Genomic DNA, 16,279 nt, shown 5'->3' with positions numbered 1-16,279 from the left:
AAGCGTGTGTCACCACGCCCGGCCCTATTTTTCATTAAAAAGGAACCTCCTTTTTAATTAAAAAAATTTTGACAAGACACTGTGCTGCATCACCATCTGCCACATCCTGCTCTGATATTTATAAATATAGTTGTGCTACTGACATTTCTGCAACTGTTTCAGGTGTAAAGCATTAGAATAGAGATTTCTCTTTGATCACTCAGTAGCATTTCTTGTTTTGAAATCTAAGTAGTCCAGACTGCTCCCATATTCCCAAAGGAATGTCTTAGAAAAGTTTCTTAACCTCTAACTAGTTTTTCTAGTTAAAATAGGTCACAAAAAAGATAATCAGAAACCATATTATAATAATGGAAAACTACAAAGATATTTTTATTTAACAAAGATCTATATAAGAAAAATAAGATAAGGAGCCAGGAGTGGTGGAGCACACTTGTAATCTCAGCATTTGGGAGTCTGAGACAGGAGGATGGAGGTTCGCAGGCAGCCTCAGCTACTACTTAGTGAGGCCCTTTGCAACTCAGTGAGACCCTGTTTCAAAATAAAGAACAAAAAATAGGGCTGGGGGTATAGCTTGGAGACAGAATGGCCCTGGGTTCCATTCGTAGTGCCGCTAAAACTAAAACAAACAACAAAGGTGTTTTACTTAATCATTTTAAATCTAAATATCACAATTCAATTCGAAATGCTAAATAATTTCTTAAAATATCAACTTTAGCAGAGCCAGGAGGACTGCTGGTTCGAAGCCAGACTCAGCTACTAGGTGAGGCCCTATGTAACTCAGTGAGGCCCCCATTTCCAAATAAAATGTGAAATAGGTCTGGGAGTATAGCCAGGAGGTAGAAGGCCCTTGGGTTCCATCTCCAGTAAAACACACACACACACACACACACACACACACACACACACACTGAAAAGAAAACTTTAAAATTTTGGGTTCAATATGTCTTCGATTTTATTCAAGCATAATTCTCTAAACTTGTTTTTTGATTAATGTTTTTAGAAATTCACTTCACACAGGATTTGTACAAGTGCTAAAGTAATTCTGAAAACTAGATCATTACATGATGTTTTGCAGCAAAACATCAATTAAAAGCATCCCTCGGAGATGTAGACCTTTATGAAAATACAGACACACTGGCATGTAGGCAGTTTTTTTCTAAATTAAAGTCAAAACAAAAATATGGTTAAAATTTTACTACAAGTTAAATATAAATATGAAAGCTTATCTAACTGGGAGAAAAGAAGTTAGAAGATTAAAGTATCAAAGATTTAAAAATCAGTTTTAAAAATTCTAAGACAGGCCGGGCGTGGTGGCGCACGCTTGTAATCCCCACGCTTGGAAGGCTGAGACAAGAGGATCGCGCAGGTTCGAAGCCAGCCTCAGCTACTTAGTGAGGCTCTCAGCAACTTAGTGAGACCCTGTTTCAAAATTAAAAAAATATAAAATAGATCTGGGAGTATAGCCCGAAGGTAGAAACCCTCTGGGATCCACCCCCAGTACCACCAAAATGAATAAATAAATAAATAAATAAATAAATAAATAAATAAATTATAAGACAGAAACTAGGACCTGTTAATTCAAGAAGAGACCAAGCTAAATATTTAGTGCTTAAATAGAATCTTATAGTTTCAGTGTTGTAAGGATGACGTGAAGAATTGATTTCAATGACTACTTGCTTGTATTATAGCTAACAAAGAGTAAGAAGATGGCTAAAATATTTGATCAAATGCCCAAAATACACATAAAAGTGATACTTTTAAAATAAAAAATGAAGACCACTTGCAGGAAGCTTAAAAAGTGTACTTATATAACTTAAAACAATATAGAAATACCTCATATGGTGGTCAGCAGGCTTCTGAAATATTCAGTAAGTCAAATAATACCCTGAATCAAGAAAACTGTTGCCCACAGAAAGCATAAGAACTGAAGACTGTATTTCAAATATAGTCTTGATGGGTACTAAACTCTAATACCCATTCTTCCAAAATTAAGGAAGACTAAAAGTGGTAGAGAGGGTATGTTAAATGCTACTCAAAATCTCTACCACATAGAGATGTCAATCGAAGGCTCAAAGCCGGGTGTGGTGGCACACACTGGTGATCCCAGTACTACAGGGGTCGAGACAGGATTGTAGGTTCGAGACCAGTCTCAGCAACTTAGAGGCCTCCAGCAACTGAGGGAGACCCTGTTTCAAAATAAAAAATGGCTGGAGGTGTGGATCAGAGATAGAATGTATCTGGATTCAATCCCCTGTACCACACACACACACACACACACACACACACACACACACACACACACACACTGTTGTAAGTATGAGAGAACATTTCCAGTAAGGAGAGCAAGCTGAGGGAGTCCTCATGATAAAAATGAAGAGCACATCTTGTTGTATGCCTCCTAGACTTGTGTAAGAATCTGATTGACTAAGTATACAGTAGTAATAAAAGAATAGTGAAGAAGTAATAGAAAAGAATGAAATACATCTGGGTTATGATAAAGAAATAGCTTCAGTGTGTAATGAATTCACTTTTAGAAAAGTTTGAAAGATTTTTATGAATAGCCATACCAGACAAATACATATGTAACGACAAGAATAACAAAGAAACATCGACAAAACAAACATGAAGCAGACCAACATATTCTTTATGGGGGAAAAAAGAAGAGAATAGGAAGAAATATTCCAAGTTATAACACCAGAAACTAACCAAATTTGATGAAAGACATGCATCTACACAACAAAGGTATTCAATCAACTCCAAACACGATAAACACAAAGACTTCGACACCAAGAAAAAATAAAGTTAAATTATAAGATGTCAAAGACCAAGAAACATGAAAGCAGCAAGGAAAAAGCAACTTGTCACAAAGAAAGTTCTTAATAATACTAAGAAGTGTCTAGGTACAGTGGCAAGGTTTGTAATCCCAGTACTTAAGAGGTTGAAACAGGAGAATCGCAGCTTTGAGACCAGCCTCAACAACTTAGACAAACCCTATTTCAAAATAAAAAATAAAAAGGGTTAGTGGTAAAACTCAGAGGTGGAATTCCCTGGGTTCTATCCTCAATACCAATTAAACACAAAAATAATAATAATAATCCAAAGCCATGGAGGCCAGGAGGCAGTGCGTTGGCATTTAATGTAGTAAAAGAAAAGGACTGAAAATTCTGTATGTAGGAGAAATTAAGACAGTCTCAGATAAACAAGAACTATGGAAGTTTGTTGACATAAAATATTAAACAGAGGCCTTAAGGGTGAAATGAATAAGATAGTAACTAGAAGGCATATGAAGAAATAAAGAACCTTTATAAATATAATTACATATTTATAAATAAATGCCAGTATTCACTTATTAAGTGTTTGGTTTATCATTTCCTTCCTTCCTTTCTTCCTCCTTTCCTTCTTCTTTCTGGTATGAGGCACCTCCAAGCTACACCTCAGCTCTATTTTATATAAATACAGGATCTCGCTTACTTGTGGATGTCCTCGTCAAATTGCTGAGATTGGCCTCAAACCTGCAATCCTCCTGTCTCGCATCCCAAGTATTGGGATACACGCATGTGCCATCATGCGCTGCAGTTTTAAGTTGTTTTAATATTTACTTTTGAGATTATACTGCACATCTTTCTGAGGTACATTACTCTAGTTTAATTCATGTACAGAATATATAATCAGGGTAATAACTACTTCTAGTTCTTCAACCAAAAATCATACTTCTGTGTTGGAAACAGGTTATTTTAAACAACAGTTATCCCATTATAGTAAAAAGAACCAGAAATAATTTCTCCTATCTGGCTTTCTGGGGACCTTAACTGAATTTCTTTCTGTCCCGCCTCTCTCCAGTCTCTAACGCCCAGTATTCCATCCCATCCTTCTACAGAGTTGTCTTATTAGTTCCCATAAATATGGACATGTTGCATTTGTCTTTCTGTGTCTGGCTTGTTTCACTTAATACAATGACATCGAGTTCTTGTAAATAATTGAATTTCATCTTTTTTATGGCTGAGTAATAGTATTTCATTGAGTAAATTGACCACATTTTCTTTATTAAGCCATTCACTGAATAAATCATTCACTGAAGGCATCTGGGCTGATTCCATTATTTTTTGGAGGGGTACGGTACTGAGGATGGAACCCAGGGGCATTCTGCCTCCAAGATACACCCCCAGCCCTATTTTTTATTCTTTATTTTGAAACAGGGTCTGAGTTGCAAAGGGCCTAAGTAGCTGAGGCTGGCCTTGAACCGCTACCCTCCTGGGATTACAAGTGTGTGCCACCACACCTGGCTCTGATTCCTTATTTTGGCTACTGTCAATACTTCTGCAGTAAAATGGGAACGCAAATACATTTTTGGTATATAATAACTTTATCTACTTATAATCCCTTTTATTCTATGTAATTTAAATGTAGATACATAAAACAATCATTACAAATCTGTGTCAATGGGCACACAATATATAAAAGTATAATAAGAGTAACCATGTAAAAGGAGAAGATAAAGCTATAAAGAAACAGAATATATACTGAGACTAATGTATACTATTGAAACTAGGTTCATACAAATTTAAGATGTTAATTGTAATCCCCAACAGTTACTACAAAAATAACCAAAACTAAAAAGGGTTCAACGTGCAGTTCAGAGGCTGAACACTCCAGGTTCAATCCCAAGTACAACAACAAAAAGGATAAAAAAAATCTTAGAGCCGGGTGTGGTGGCGCACGCTTGTAATCCCAGCATTCGGGAGGCTGAGACCAGAGGATGGCGGTTCGCGGACAGCCTCAGCTACTTAGTGAGGCCCTCTGCAATTCAGCGAGACCTGGATTCAAAATAAAAAATAAAAATTTGGGCAGAAGGTGTAACTCGGAGGTCGAATGCCCCTGGGTTCCATCCCCAGACCCGCAAAAAAAAAAAAAAAAAAAAAAAAAAAAAATCTTAGAAAACAGGTTGACAAACTAGTCATCTGCTTGGATGTGGGGCAGAGGTTAGGTAGGAAGGGGGAAAAAAAAAAGCTATTCATTTTTTTCCTAGTACAAATTAAAACCTATTTTTCCCTAAAATCTAGGACATGGGAATTGTCATAATTCAACTAGGAATTAAGCTAGGCATGGTGGGACAGGCTTGTAATCCCAGCATTTGGGAGGCTGAGACAGGAGGATTCGGCTTTGGTATTGCCTCAGCTACTTGGTGAACAACCTTTTGCAACTCAGTGAGACACTGTTTCAGAAAAATAAAGAATAAAAAATAGAACTGAGGGTGTAGCTCAGAGGTAGAATGCCCCTGGGTTCATCCCCAGTACTGGGGGGAAAAGAAAGCCCTAGGAATTAAACATGACATTATAGGTATACTTGGAAAGCTACAGAGTTTGCCTTTAAGCTTCCAGAAACAACATATATGAGAATTAAAGTATTTTATTTTGGTTCCTACAAATTTGTTTATCTTTTAGGGATGAGAAGGATTCTGCCCATAACATTATTATCGCACTTAATCATTTAGACTTTTCTCTTTTCCTCCTACCACTCCTATCATCAAATACATTTCCATTATAATTAAAACTTCAAGGGTAAAGACCAAGTCCATTACTGACTTTTGCAATATCTAACACTATGTAGCACAGAATACAAGTACAAATAATGAAGAAACAAAAAGAAGATAGAAAATTCAGGTGGTGACTAAAGAATAAAGAAGTGGTAAGAATCACAACATATGCACGCTTTTTGTGTGTGTGTGTGTGTGTGTGTGTGTGTGTGTGTGTGTGTGTGGTACAGGAAGACCCAGGGGCTTTCTACCTCCAGGCTACACTCCCAGATCTATTTTATACTTTATTTTGGAAACAGGGTCTCACTAAGTTGCTGGCAGAGTTTTTTTTTTCTTCCGTGGTACTGGGGATGGAACCCAGGGGCATTCTACCTCAGAGGTACATCCCCAGCCCTATATTTTTATTCTTTATTTTGAAACAGGGTCTCAGTGAGTTATAAAAGGCCTCACTAATTAGTAGCTGAGGCCATCTGTGAACCGCAATCCTTCTGTCATAGCCTCCCAAATGCTGGGATTACAGGCGTGCACCACCACACCTGGCTGGTAGAATGACTTTTGATAAGCTGAAGCTTTAAGGAAGATAACTGTTATGAGCCAAGATGATCTCAGATTCCAGTCAGCCTCAGCTTCTTAGTGAGGCCCTCCACAACTTGAGACCCTATTTCAAAATTAAAAATAAATGATCTGAGAGGCAAAATTTCTGTAGGATTCAATATCCAGTACCACCAAACTAACTAACTAAATAAATATGAAGGATATCCATTAAATAAAAATATTTCTATAAATCAGTAACATGAAAAAACTATAAAATAATAAATGAGTAGAATTAAGAAAAAATGCAAATGAATAATTAAGACATTAAAAATATCTGGGCTAACTAAAAGTCAAATAGTTAAATAATTAAAATAATCTTTGTTAGATGAGCAATGTCCATTATATTCCTAATTCAAAATGAACAAAACTATTCTATTCAATATAAATTGAAACAACTGTACAAATTGAACAGATGTTTAAAATCATTTTGAATCTTTGTATTTTATAATTTTTTAAACTTTAATTAACCAACCTGAGCCACTTTAATTGAATTCTGGGTAGAGCCACCAGCATGGTATTCAACTTTGAATTTCTTTATGAGTTCATCAAACCTATAAGGAAAATATAGTAGAAAAAGGAGGTTAGCATTTGTCAATATCACAATGCAAATTTTTATTAGAAGTGCATTAAAATAGATTTAAAAATTATATAAATATATTCAACATATTAAAATACTGTATAAAATACACTAAATTTCCAGTTAAGAAATGTTAACATAAATGTACAACTACAAAAACTTAAAATGTATACTGTAATTAGCCATTATACTAAGCAAAAAGTAAAACTAAAATTTATTTATTATGACCCTGGTGTGGTGGTGCACGCTTATAATCCCCGCACTTGGGAGGCGGAGATAGGAGGATAGCGCAGGTTCGAAGCCAGCCACGCTGGCTTAAGAGACCCTGTTTCAAAATATAAAATAGGTCTGGGAGTTTAGCCCGGAGGTAGAAAGGCTTCCAGGAACCCCAGTACCACCACACACATAAAAATAATTTATTATTAAATAGGGCAGGGGGTGTAGCTCAGAGTTCGAATGCCCCTGTGTTCCATCCCCAGACCCACACACACATAAAAGAAATTAAAATTAAAAATCATCTCTCAATAATCACACTAAATATAAATGGCCTCAACTCCCCAATAAAAAGATTTAAGAAAGCAAAATGGGTTAAAAACCAGAATCCATCTATATGTTGTCTGCAAGAAACAAACACAAAAGTGAAGATATTCACAAACTAAAGGTGAAGTCTAGAGCAAGATAATCCATGCTAATGAAACTGGAGACAAGCAGGAGTAGCAACTATGATACAAGACAAATTAGACTTCAAGATTAAGCTTATTAAAAAAGACAAAGCAGGTCATTTCTTTACTGGTAAAAGGAAAAATATAGCAAGAGGAAATAATGATAGTTAATATTTACGCTCCAAACATAGGTGCAGCCACTTTCATAAAACAAAGTCTTTGTGACATTAAGTCACACATAGATCCAAAATACAATAATAAGGGAAGACTCACACCACTAGACTGATCTTCAAGACAAAAGGTCAGTAAAGATGCCTCAGACCTAAGGAACACCAAAAACCAAATGGACCGATTAGATATATACAGAATATTCTGGCAAACTATAGCAGAATTCCCATTTTTCTCAGCAGCTCATGGAACCTTCTCAAAAATAGACCACATTCTGGGCCACAAAGTGATCACTAGCAAATTAAAAAAATGTGGCGTATTCCTGTGTCTTTTCAGAAGGCAATGAAATGATCCTAGAAATGAACTATAAGGCCGGGCGTGGTGGCGAACGCTTGTAATCCCCGCGCTTGGGAGGCAGAGACAGGAGGATCGCGCAGGTTCGAAGCCAGCCGCACGCGCTGGCGTAGGAGACCCTGTTTCCAATAAAAATGTAAAAATAGGTCTGGGAGTGTAGCCCGGAGGTAGAAGGGCTTCCAGAAACCCCAGTACCACCAAAAAAAAAAAAAAAAAAAAAAAAAGAAATGAACTATAAGATCCAGAATAACCACATAAATACATGAAGACTGACTGCCACAATGCTAAACAAGGAATAGGTCATAGAAGAAGTAAAGGGTAAAATTAAGAAATTCCTAGAGTAAAATGAAATCACTAGGCCACCTTGAAGGCAGTATTAAGAGGGAAATTCATAGCACTCAGTGTCAACATAAAAAATCACCAAATAGCCGGGCGTGGTGGCGCACACTTGTAATCCCTGCGCTTGGGAGGCGGAGACAGGAGGATGGCGCTGGTTCGAAGTCAGCCCCTCTCTGGCTTAAGAGACCCTGTTTCCAAATAAAAATATAAAATAGGTCTGGGAGTGTAGCCCGGAGGTAGAAAGGTTTCCGGGAATCCAAGTACCACCAAAAAAAAAAAAAAAAAAAAAATCACGAAATAAATAACCTAATGATATACATCAAAGCCTTTGAAATATAATAACAGTTTAACCCCAGAGGCAGTAGAAGAAAGGAAATTGTTAAAATCAGCAGAAATAAATGAAGTAGAAATAAAAAACACAGAAAATCAACAAAAACAAAAACCGGTTTCTCAAAAAAATGAAAATGGATAAACCACTAGGCAACCTAAGCAAATGAAAGAGAGAACCAATTCAAATGACTAAAATAAGAGATCAAAAACCAGGTATTACCAACAGCATGAAGATCCAGAGGATTATCAGAAACTATTTTGAAAAGCTATAAAATGGAAAATCTAGAAGAAACTGTCCAATTTCTAGATACATACAACCTTCCTAAACTGAGTTAAGAGATATAATTTAAACTGACAAACAGAAATATAAAAGGTTAAAGCAGCAATAAAGAGCCTACTGTCAAAGGAAACCCAAAGACTAGAGGATCACAGATTCTCCACCAGTCTCAGCAATTTAGTGATGCCTTCTGCAACTCTGTGAGACACTGTTTCAAATAAAATAAAATAAAATAAAATAGGGATCAGGAGCCAGGCGTGGTGGTCCACGCTTGAAATCCCTGCACTTGGGAGGCAGAGACAGGAGGATAGCACAGGTTCGAAGCCAGCCTGGCTGGCTTAAGAGACCCTGTTTCCAAATTAAAAAAAAATATAAAATAGGTATGGGCATGTAGCTCGGAGGTAGAAGGGTTCCATCCCCAGTACCACCAAAGAAGAAGAAAAAAAAAGGGATTGGGGTATAGCTCAGAGGTAGAATGCCCCTGAGTTCAATCTCTATTACCACAAAAAACAAACAAAAAATTAACAATAAACGTCTATGCCCTATTATTGTAAAATTTTATTGGGGTGGTAGGCTCTATCACAGAAAAGTAACCCAAACCATAAAAAGTGCTAAGCAAAAGCTGATTATCCAACAATAATATGCGATAAAGTAAGGCTAAAAATAATGTAAAATCCAAAGCAAAAAAATTATTAAGAAAACTAGGGTAACTGTCATTTGAAAAAAATTGTAAAATCTAAAATACTAAAATTATTCATACCTTCTATACTCTAGATAAGACAAAACCATAGGGACAGAAATAAACTGCCAGGGGATAAAGTTATGGAAGAGTTGAAAAGAAGCATGAGTCTTCAGGGTAAAAAAAAATTATCTATTTTGGTGATGACTATACAACTGTAAATGTTTGCTAAAATACACAGAATTTTATACATAAAAATAGTAATTTTGCCAGCCATGATGGCACACACCCATAATGCCAGTAGTTGGGAGGTTGAGCCAGGAGGATCATAGGTTCAAAGCCAACCTCAGCAACTTACCAGACTTTGCGCAACCTAACAAGGCCCTGTTTCGAAAACAAAAAATTAAGCCAGACATGGCGGTGCCTTTTTGTAATCCCAGCATTTAGGAGGCTGAGACAGGAGGATCCAGGTTCGCAGCCAGCCTCTGCTACTTAGTGGGGCCCTTTGCAACTCAGTGAGACCCTATTTCCAAATAAAGAATAAAAAATTGGGCTGGTGGTGTAGGTCTGAGGTAGAATGCCCCTGGGTTCCACCCCCAGTAACACACACACACACACACACACACACACACACACACACACACAAATAATAAACAAACAAAACAATTAAAATTAAAAGAGGGCTAGAAGTGTAGCTCAGAGGGAGAATGCTCTGAGTTCAATCCCTAATCTACCCCCCAAAAACAGAATTATCAACAGAAAAATATCCCTAAACCCATACCTTATAATTTCTAGTTCTATCTATGGGTGAATGTTTTCTGTTTTCACAGAAAGTAAGCCACTCAAAGGAAAAAGAGAAAGAGTCTGAAAGCCCTCAGTATGTATTTGAAAAGATCTCACATTGTGCTAATATTACCACAGAATAGAAACAAATATCGACAATCAAACTTGTGTGTGTATGTGTGTGGGGGCTACTGGAGATAGAACCCAGGGACTATCTCCAGGTTACACTCCAGACCTATTTTATATTTTATTTGGAAACAGAGTCTCACTAAGTTGCTGGGAGCCTCACTAAGTAGATGGGGCTGTCTTCAAACCTGTGTGATCCTCTTCTTGTCTTAGCCTCCTAAATACTGGGTGTTACAAGCGTGCCCAGCCAACAATTAAACATTTTATATAAATAGATATATAAGAGTTAGGATGGTTAAAATAATTATAGAAAACCTCCAAAAATTTATCTTAAGGAAGCATTCATAACTGCCAAGTAGGATTTTTGATGAAATTCTTTCCTAAACTTCTCTTCTAAACAAATAATAAATTGAAACCATCAGTAATTCTAAGCAGGTTATATTTATTAAGACCAAATGTTAATCGAGTAACACAGTGAGGGGGGGCATAAGCAAATTGTAAGACTCAAAGCTTTGAAATCTATTACCACAAATGTTTAGTGAGGTTGAAAAAAAATCACTTAAATGTCAGTTTGATAAAAGCCAAAAGAACATTTCCCACATGTGTTTATATTTAAGCATATTTTTAAAAGATAGAAAAAGTCATTCAAAAGTAAGGTTAAAGTATTAGTTCATAAGGATTATAATTTAAAGGTAGTTCTCTAACCACTAATTTTATTTTTTATAAGAAAAGGTTTTAAGCATGTGTTTAGATAAGCCCTTACTCAATTCTAAAATGTTTAAAGATTTAATTATTCCCATTTATAACTCTGAAGATGAATGAGGTTTATTCCAAATATCCTGTTGAAAAGCACTTTGTATATAATAGATGATTAAAATAAAATGATTATTCTAAATGATATGTGCATTCATTTTCTACCCATCACAAAAACACACAGCAATATTTCACTAAACCAACTTACAATTTTCATTAAAGAGTAAATTGTTTAAAATATAGTCCTAAACCAAATAAGAGAAAACCGTATGTAAGGAAAAGACAAATACCTCAGGATAGGGGTTCTCAAAACTGCATGTAGAGTGACTTGGTAAACCTAGAATATCATCCACATGTCTACAGTCAGCCACAAATTACAAATTACACTCTCCTCTCACCCTTTATTGGTTTGCTTTCTGCTTTTATTTCTACTAGGAAGTTCATGGTTTATTTAGGGCCTGAGTTTCTCTGTTCACAGAAAAGTTCTACAAACATAAGTAGCAAATACAGAGAGACAGCAATCAAGCAATAACGAATCATCTTTCTCTGTCAAACTTTTAAAAATATTATTCATCAAGCCGGGTGTGGTGTCGTACGCTTGTAATCCCAGCATCCGGAGGCTGAGACTGGAGGATCACGGTTCATGGACAGCCTCACTTATTTAGTGAAGCTCTCTGAAAATTGGTGAGACCCTGTTTCAAAATAAAGAATAAAAAATATGGCAGGGGATGTATCTCGGAGGTCAAGTGCCTCTGGGTTTCATCCTCAGAGCCGCAAAAAAAAAAAAAAAAAAAAAAAAAAAATCATCCAAACACTTATTCAAACATTTAAATACTTATTAAAATATAACATATTTAACTCCTGATTCTGAGTAGCATAAAGAGCATCACAGCCAATATTCCTACTGACAACAACTAGAAAATCCATATAAATCGTAATCCATATTGTTAAAGGTACCAAGAGCAATGGGAACAACAAGGACAAGTGGATACATTTCCAGACAGGTGAGAACTGTTCACTGAGCAGGACACAGCTAGCAGCTTTTGGTTCCACCTGCCCAAACGTACAACAAGTAAGATGAGGAGAGAGAGACAAACTGGATATTTACCAAACCTAAAACACACGGGTGGTTGGTTTGTCCCATAATAGATTTGCTGAATTCTGAAACTGAATAAGGAGCTAAGGAGGTTAACCCAAATCACCTAAAAGTAAAAAGTTCTCTTAGTCTGGCAGTGCTTGCTAAACCAAAGACAGACCGGGAAAAAAGGACGAAACATAGTCAAGAAGTGAACACTCCACAAGGAGCGGAGAATAAAAAACTAGGATCCATGGGCTTTACCTCTGCACTGACAGGGAAAGAGTGTATTTACACTAGAAGCTAATGTATTTACTAGATAATGTAGATAATACATTATCTAATAATAATGTAATGTAGATATTTAGTAGATAATGTATTTATCTGGAAGCTGATAATTCAGACTTTTGGTTTAGTAGAACACAAGAACAGAGTGGAGCACAAGGGGGGAAAGAGTAGGGATTTTAATAATTACACAGGCCTCGAATGAAAAGTCAGTTTTCTCCTTAAGAAACTTGTCAAACTTAGAAGGTATAGCTGGGCATGTGGCGCACACTTGCAATCCCAGAATTTGGGAGGAAATCACAACATACTCTTCAAACATCCCAGCATTTGTAAAGAAACCACAATGTACTCTTCAAACACCTGGATAAAATGAACTCAGCAAAGAAAAGAAATTAAAAAACCCAAAGAACATAAGAAGGGCCAAATGAAAGTTTTATAACTTAAAAATTCAATAGCTGAATATTTAAAACTCATTCATTAGGCTCAGTAGCAAAATGGAGAAGATAAGAGTTAGGGTCATTACACTTCAAGATAAATTAATAAAACTTTTTCAATCTGAACACCAGAAAGAAATTTTTTTTTTTCTTTTTTGATGGTACTGGGGATGGAACTCTTCTACCTCCAGGCTACTACACTCCCAGACCTCTCTCAGCAACTTAGTGAGACTCTTTCCAAATAAAATAGAAAATAGGTCTGGGAGTGTAGCCCAAAGGTAGAAAGCCTCTGGGTTCCATCCCCAGCAATACACACACACACACACACACACACACACACACACACACACATGAATTTCAGGTTAAGATTTCTCAAAGTGTGTGCCAATGTGTGTGCACACATGTTCACACTATTTCACTCTTTTATTACATGTAGTTTGAACATAGTAAGCAGTCAATAATACAACAAACTATTTTTTTCACTGTGGAGGAATATCTGAGTTGATTTTGCAGCCAACTAACAATTAGGGCTGACGTGTGTGTGTGTGTGTGTGTGTGTGTGTGTGTGTGTGTGTGTGCACCCGCATATGTAAATGAATGGATATATCCTGGGAATTCTACCTCTGAGCCACATCCCCCAGGCCTATTATATTTTTCTCTTTGAAAGAGGGTCTCACTAAATTGTGAAAGGCCCGGCTAAACTGCTGAGATTGGCCTCAAATTTTTGATCCTCCTGTTTAACCTCCATAGTATTGGAATTCTAGGTATGCGCCACAATGCCTCTTTCCTGATTGTTAATTCAAACTTCCGAATATTTTGGAAAATGTGCTATTCAAATTTTATTAAATAACCCATTAAAAGCTAGTCATGGTAGTGCACACTTGTAACCCAGTATTTGGGAAGCTAAGACATGATGATCGCAGGTTCAAGGCCAGCCTCAGCTACTTAGTGAAGCCCTCTGAAACTGAGTGAGAACCTGTTTCACAATAAAGAGTAATAGCCAGGCACGGTGGAACATACTTGTAATCCCAGCATTTGGGAGGCTGAGACAGGAGGATTACAGTTTGCGGATAAAAGCAGCTACTTAATGAGACCCTTTGCAACTCAGTGAGACCTTGTTTCAAAATAAAAAATAAAAAATAGGGCCGGGGGTGTATCTTGGAGGTACAATACCCCTAGGTTCCATCCTCAGTACTGGAAAAAAATAGGGCTGGAAATGTAGCTTAAAAGTAGAATGATCCTGGGAGTTCCATTTCCAGTACCACACACACAAAAAATTAAACAATTAATCAAATTTTACAGCTATTCAAAACAAATGATAACCACATAAACAATGTAAATTCAAGACTACAGACAACGCAGATTACTTTTTACTGTTAATGCAATTCTTCTGATATTACCTTCTAAAAGCAAAGATTTCTTTTTCTTTTTCTTTTTTTTTTTGAAGATTTAAAGAAGTTTATTAAAAGATAGAAATACAGAAAATAGAAATACCAGACTGGCATGGAGGGGTGACTCAAAATGAATACACCCTAAAAGCAAGGATTTCAAAAACTTATCAGTGTAAAAGTTTTAGCGCATGCATGCCTTTGCAGAAAGACATTTTAAAACAAATATGAAAAGTGTTTAGATACTGTGACGATATTTTCTTTCATCTTCCAAATACTACAAACAAAGATTCCAATAAAGAAAACCACAAGTTTGCTAAAGCTTAAAACATCTGGGGGAATGTCTTAAGATATTCATTCTTAAGAGCTCTATATTAAAGAATAGCCTGAAGGGTAGATGATAAATGTGCTCTGAAACTGGAAGAATGTTTATAATACCATTTAATATAAACAGGACTTTTTATTTCCTTAAGGGGGGTGCTATAATTAAGATGCAAAGTGGCAAGAGAAAAAAAAACATTCCATAAAGAAAAACTTAATTTTTTGTTTTTGCAGTACTAGAGACTGAACCCAGGGGCATTCTACCTCAGATCTACATCCCCAGCCCTATTTATTATTCTTGATTTTAAAAGAGGGTCTCACTAAGTTGCTGAGGGCCTCACTAAGATTCTGAGGTTGGTGGTGAACCACGATCCTCCTGTCTCAGCCTTCCAAGTAGAGGAATTGCAAACGTGTGCCACCATGCCCGGCTAAAAGAAAACTTAAAAAATGAACCTCTAGCCAGGCATGCTGACACATGCTTGTAATAACAGTACTTGGAAGTATGAGACAGCAGGATGGCAGATTTGCGACCTGCCTCAGTTACTTAGTGAGGAACATGGCAACTTAGTGAGACCCATTTCAAAATCAAGAAAATAAACAGGGCTGGGGTGTAGCCCAGAGGTAGAATGCCTCCAAGTTCAATTCCAAGTACCACAAAATAAATGAATAAACAAACAAGTAAATTCTCAAGCTCAATATAAGATAATCATGAGAACATAGTGTTTTTACTGAGATATTAGCTAGCAGATAGTAAGCATTATTTCTTAACTGCTAACTGAATAATACTGGTAATAATTTCACAGGTGATAATTTCTTGAGTGTATATGTTACTGGGTGTTGAGCTCAGGGATATTCTATCTCTGAGCTACACCCCTAGATCTTATTACTTTCTGTTTGGAAACAAGGGTCTCACTAGGTTGCTTAGTCTACGCTAAGCTGCTGAGGCTGGTCTTGAATCCAAGGTCCTGTCTTACTCTCCCAAGTAAAATCATATCATCATATGATATGATTACAAATATTCTTTTATGAAAGTTGTTCCAGCTGTAAATTCTTTTATTTATTTATTTATTTATTTATTTATTTATTTATTTATTTATTTTTGCAGTACTAGGAATGGAACCCAGGGGCATTCTACCTCTGAACTACACCTCAAGGCCTATTTTCTATTCTTTATTTTGAAAGAGGGTCTCACTAAGTAGCTGAGGCTATACACGAACAAAGATCCTTCTGCCTCCCAAATCCTGGGATTACAAACATGCACCCCACACCAGGCTTCCCAGTTGTAAATTCTCAAAATAATTTTTGGTGGTGGCACGATCTTGCCTCATGGCACTGGGGCTGCCAGCACTGCAGCCTCCAGAGACCTGTAAGCAAAACAGCCAAAAACTTTAAATGAAGTAAGCAGCTGCAGCTCATTGGAATTGTAAGCATTTGAATCCTCCTGCCCTGACCCTGGCTACATCCTGCAACAGTGGCGGCTGAGCTTACCACATCCTGCACAGATCCAGAGCGGCACTCAGCAATACCATAAGTGAACCAGCTGTCCCTGAAGACCACCCAGCATGGCAGCAGGAACTCTTACAGCAAGCAATAGACTAGCA

At 36.8% G+C, this 16,279-nt stretch overlaps 1 protein-coding gene across 3 annotated transcripts in view; it reads right to left on the bottom strand.

Annotated features, from left to right (window-relative positions):
- ADK (adenosine kinase) overlaps nucleotides 1-16,279 on the bottom strand; it is a gene marked incomplete at both ends in the record, with an annotated part of 558,240 nt that overhangs the window by 396,791 nt on the left and 145,170 nt on the right. For all 3 annotated transcript variants that reach the window (XM_080694398.1, XM_080694396.1, XM_080694397.1), the window contains one exon: nucleotides 6,600-6,678. In XM_080694398.1, the coding sequence (XP_080550524.1) occupies nucleotides 6,600-6,678 (79 nt within the window). The remainder of the gene's footprint in view (nucleotides 1-6,599; nucleotides 6,679-16,279) is intronic.

The sequence above is a fragment of the Muscardinus avellanarius genome (assembly GCF_963383645.1).
Source record: "Muscardinus avellanarius genome assembly, chromosome: 4".
In the NCBI taxonomy this organism is placed as follows: Eukaryota; Metazoa; Chordata; class Mammalia; order Rodentia; family Gliridae; genus Muscardinus; species Muscardinus avellanarius.
Note: the sequence above shows the minus strand (reverse complement) of the source record. Positions and strands in the feature narration are given on the sequence as shown.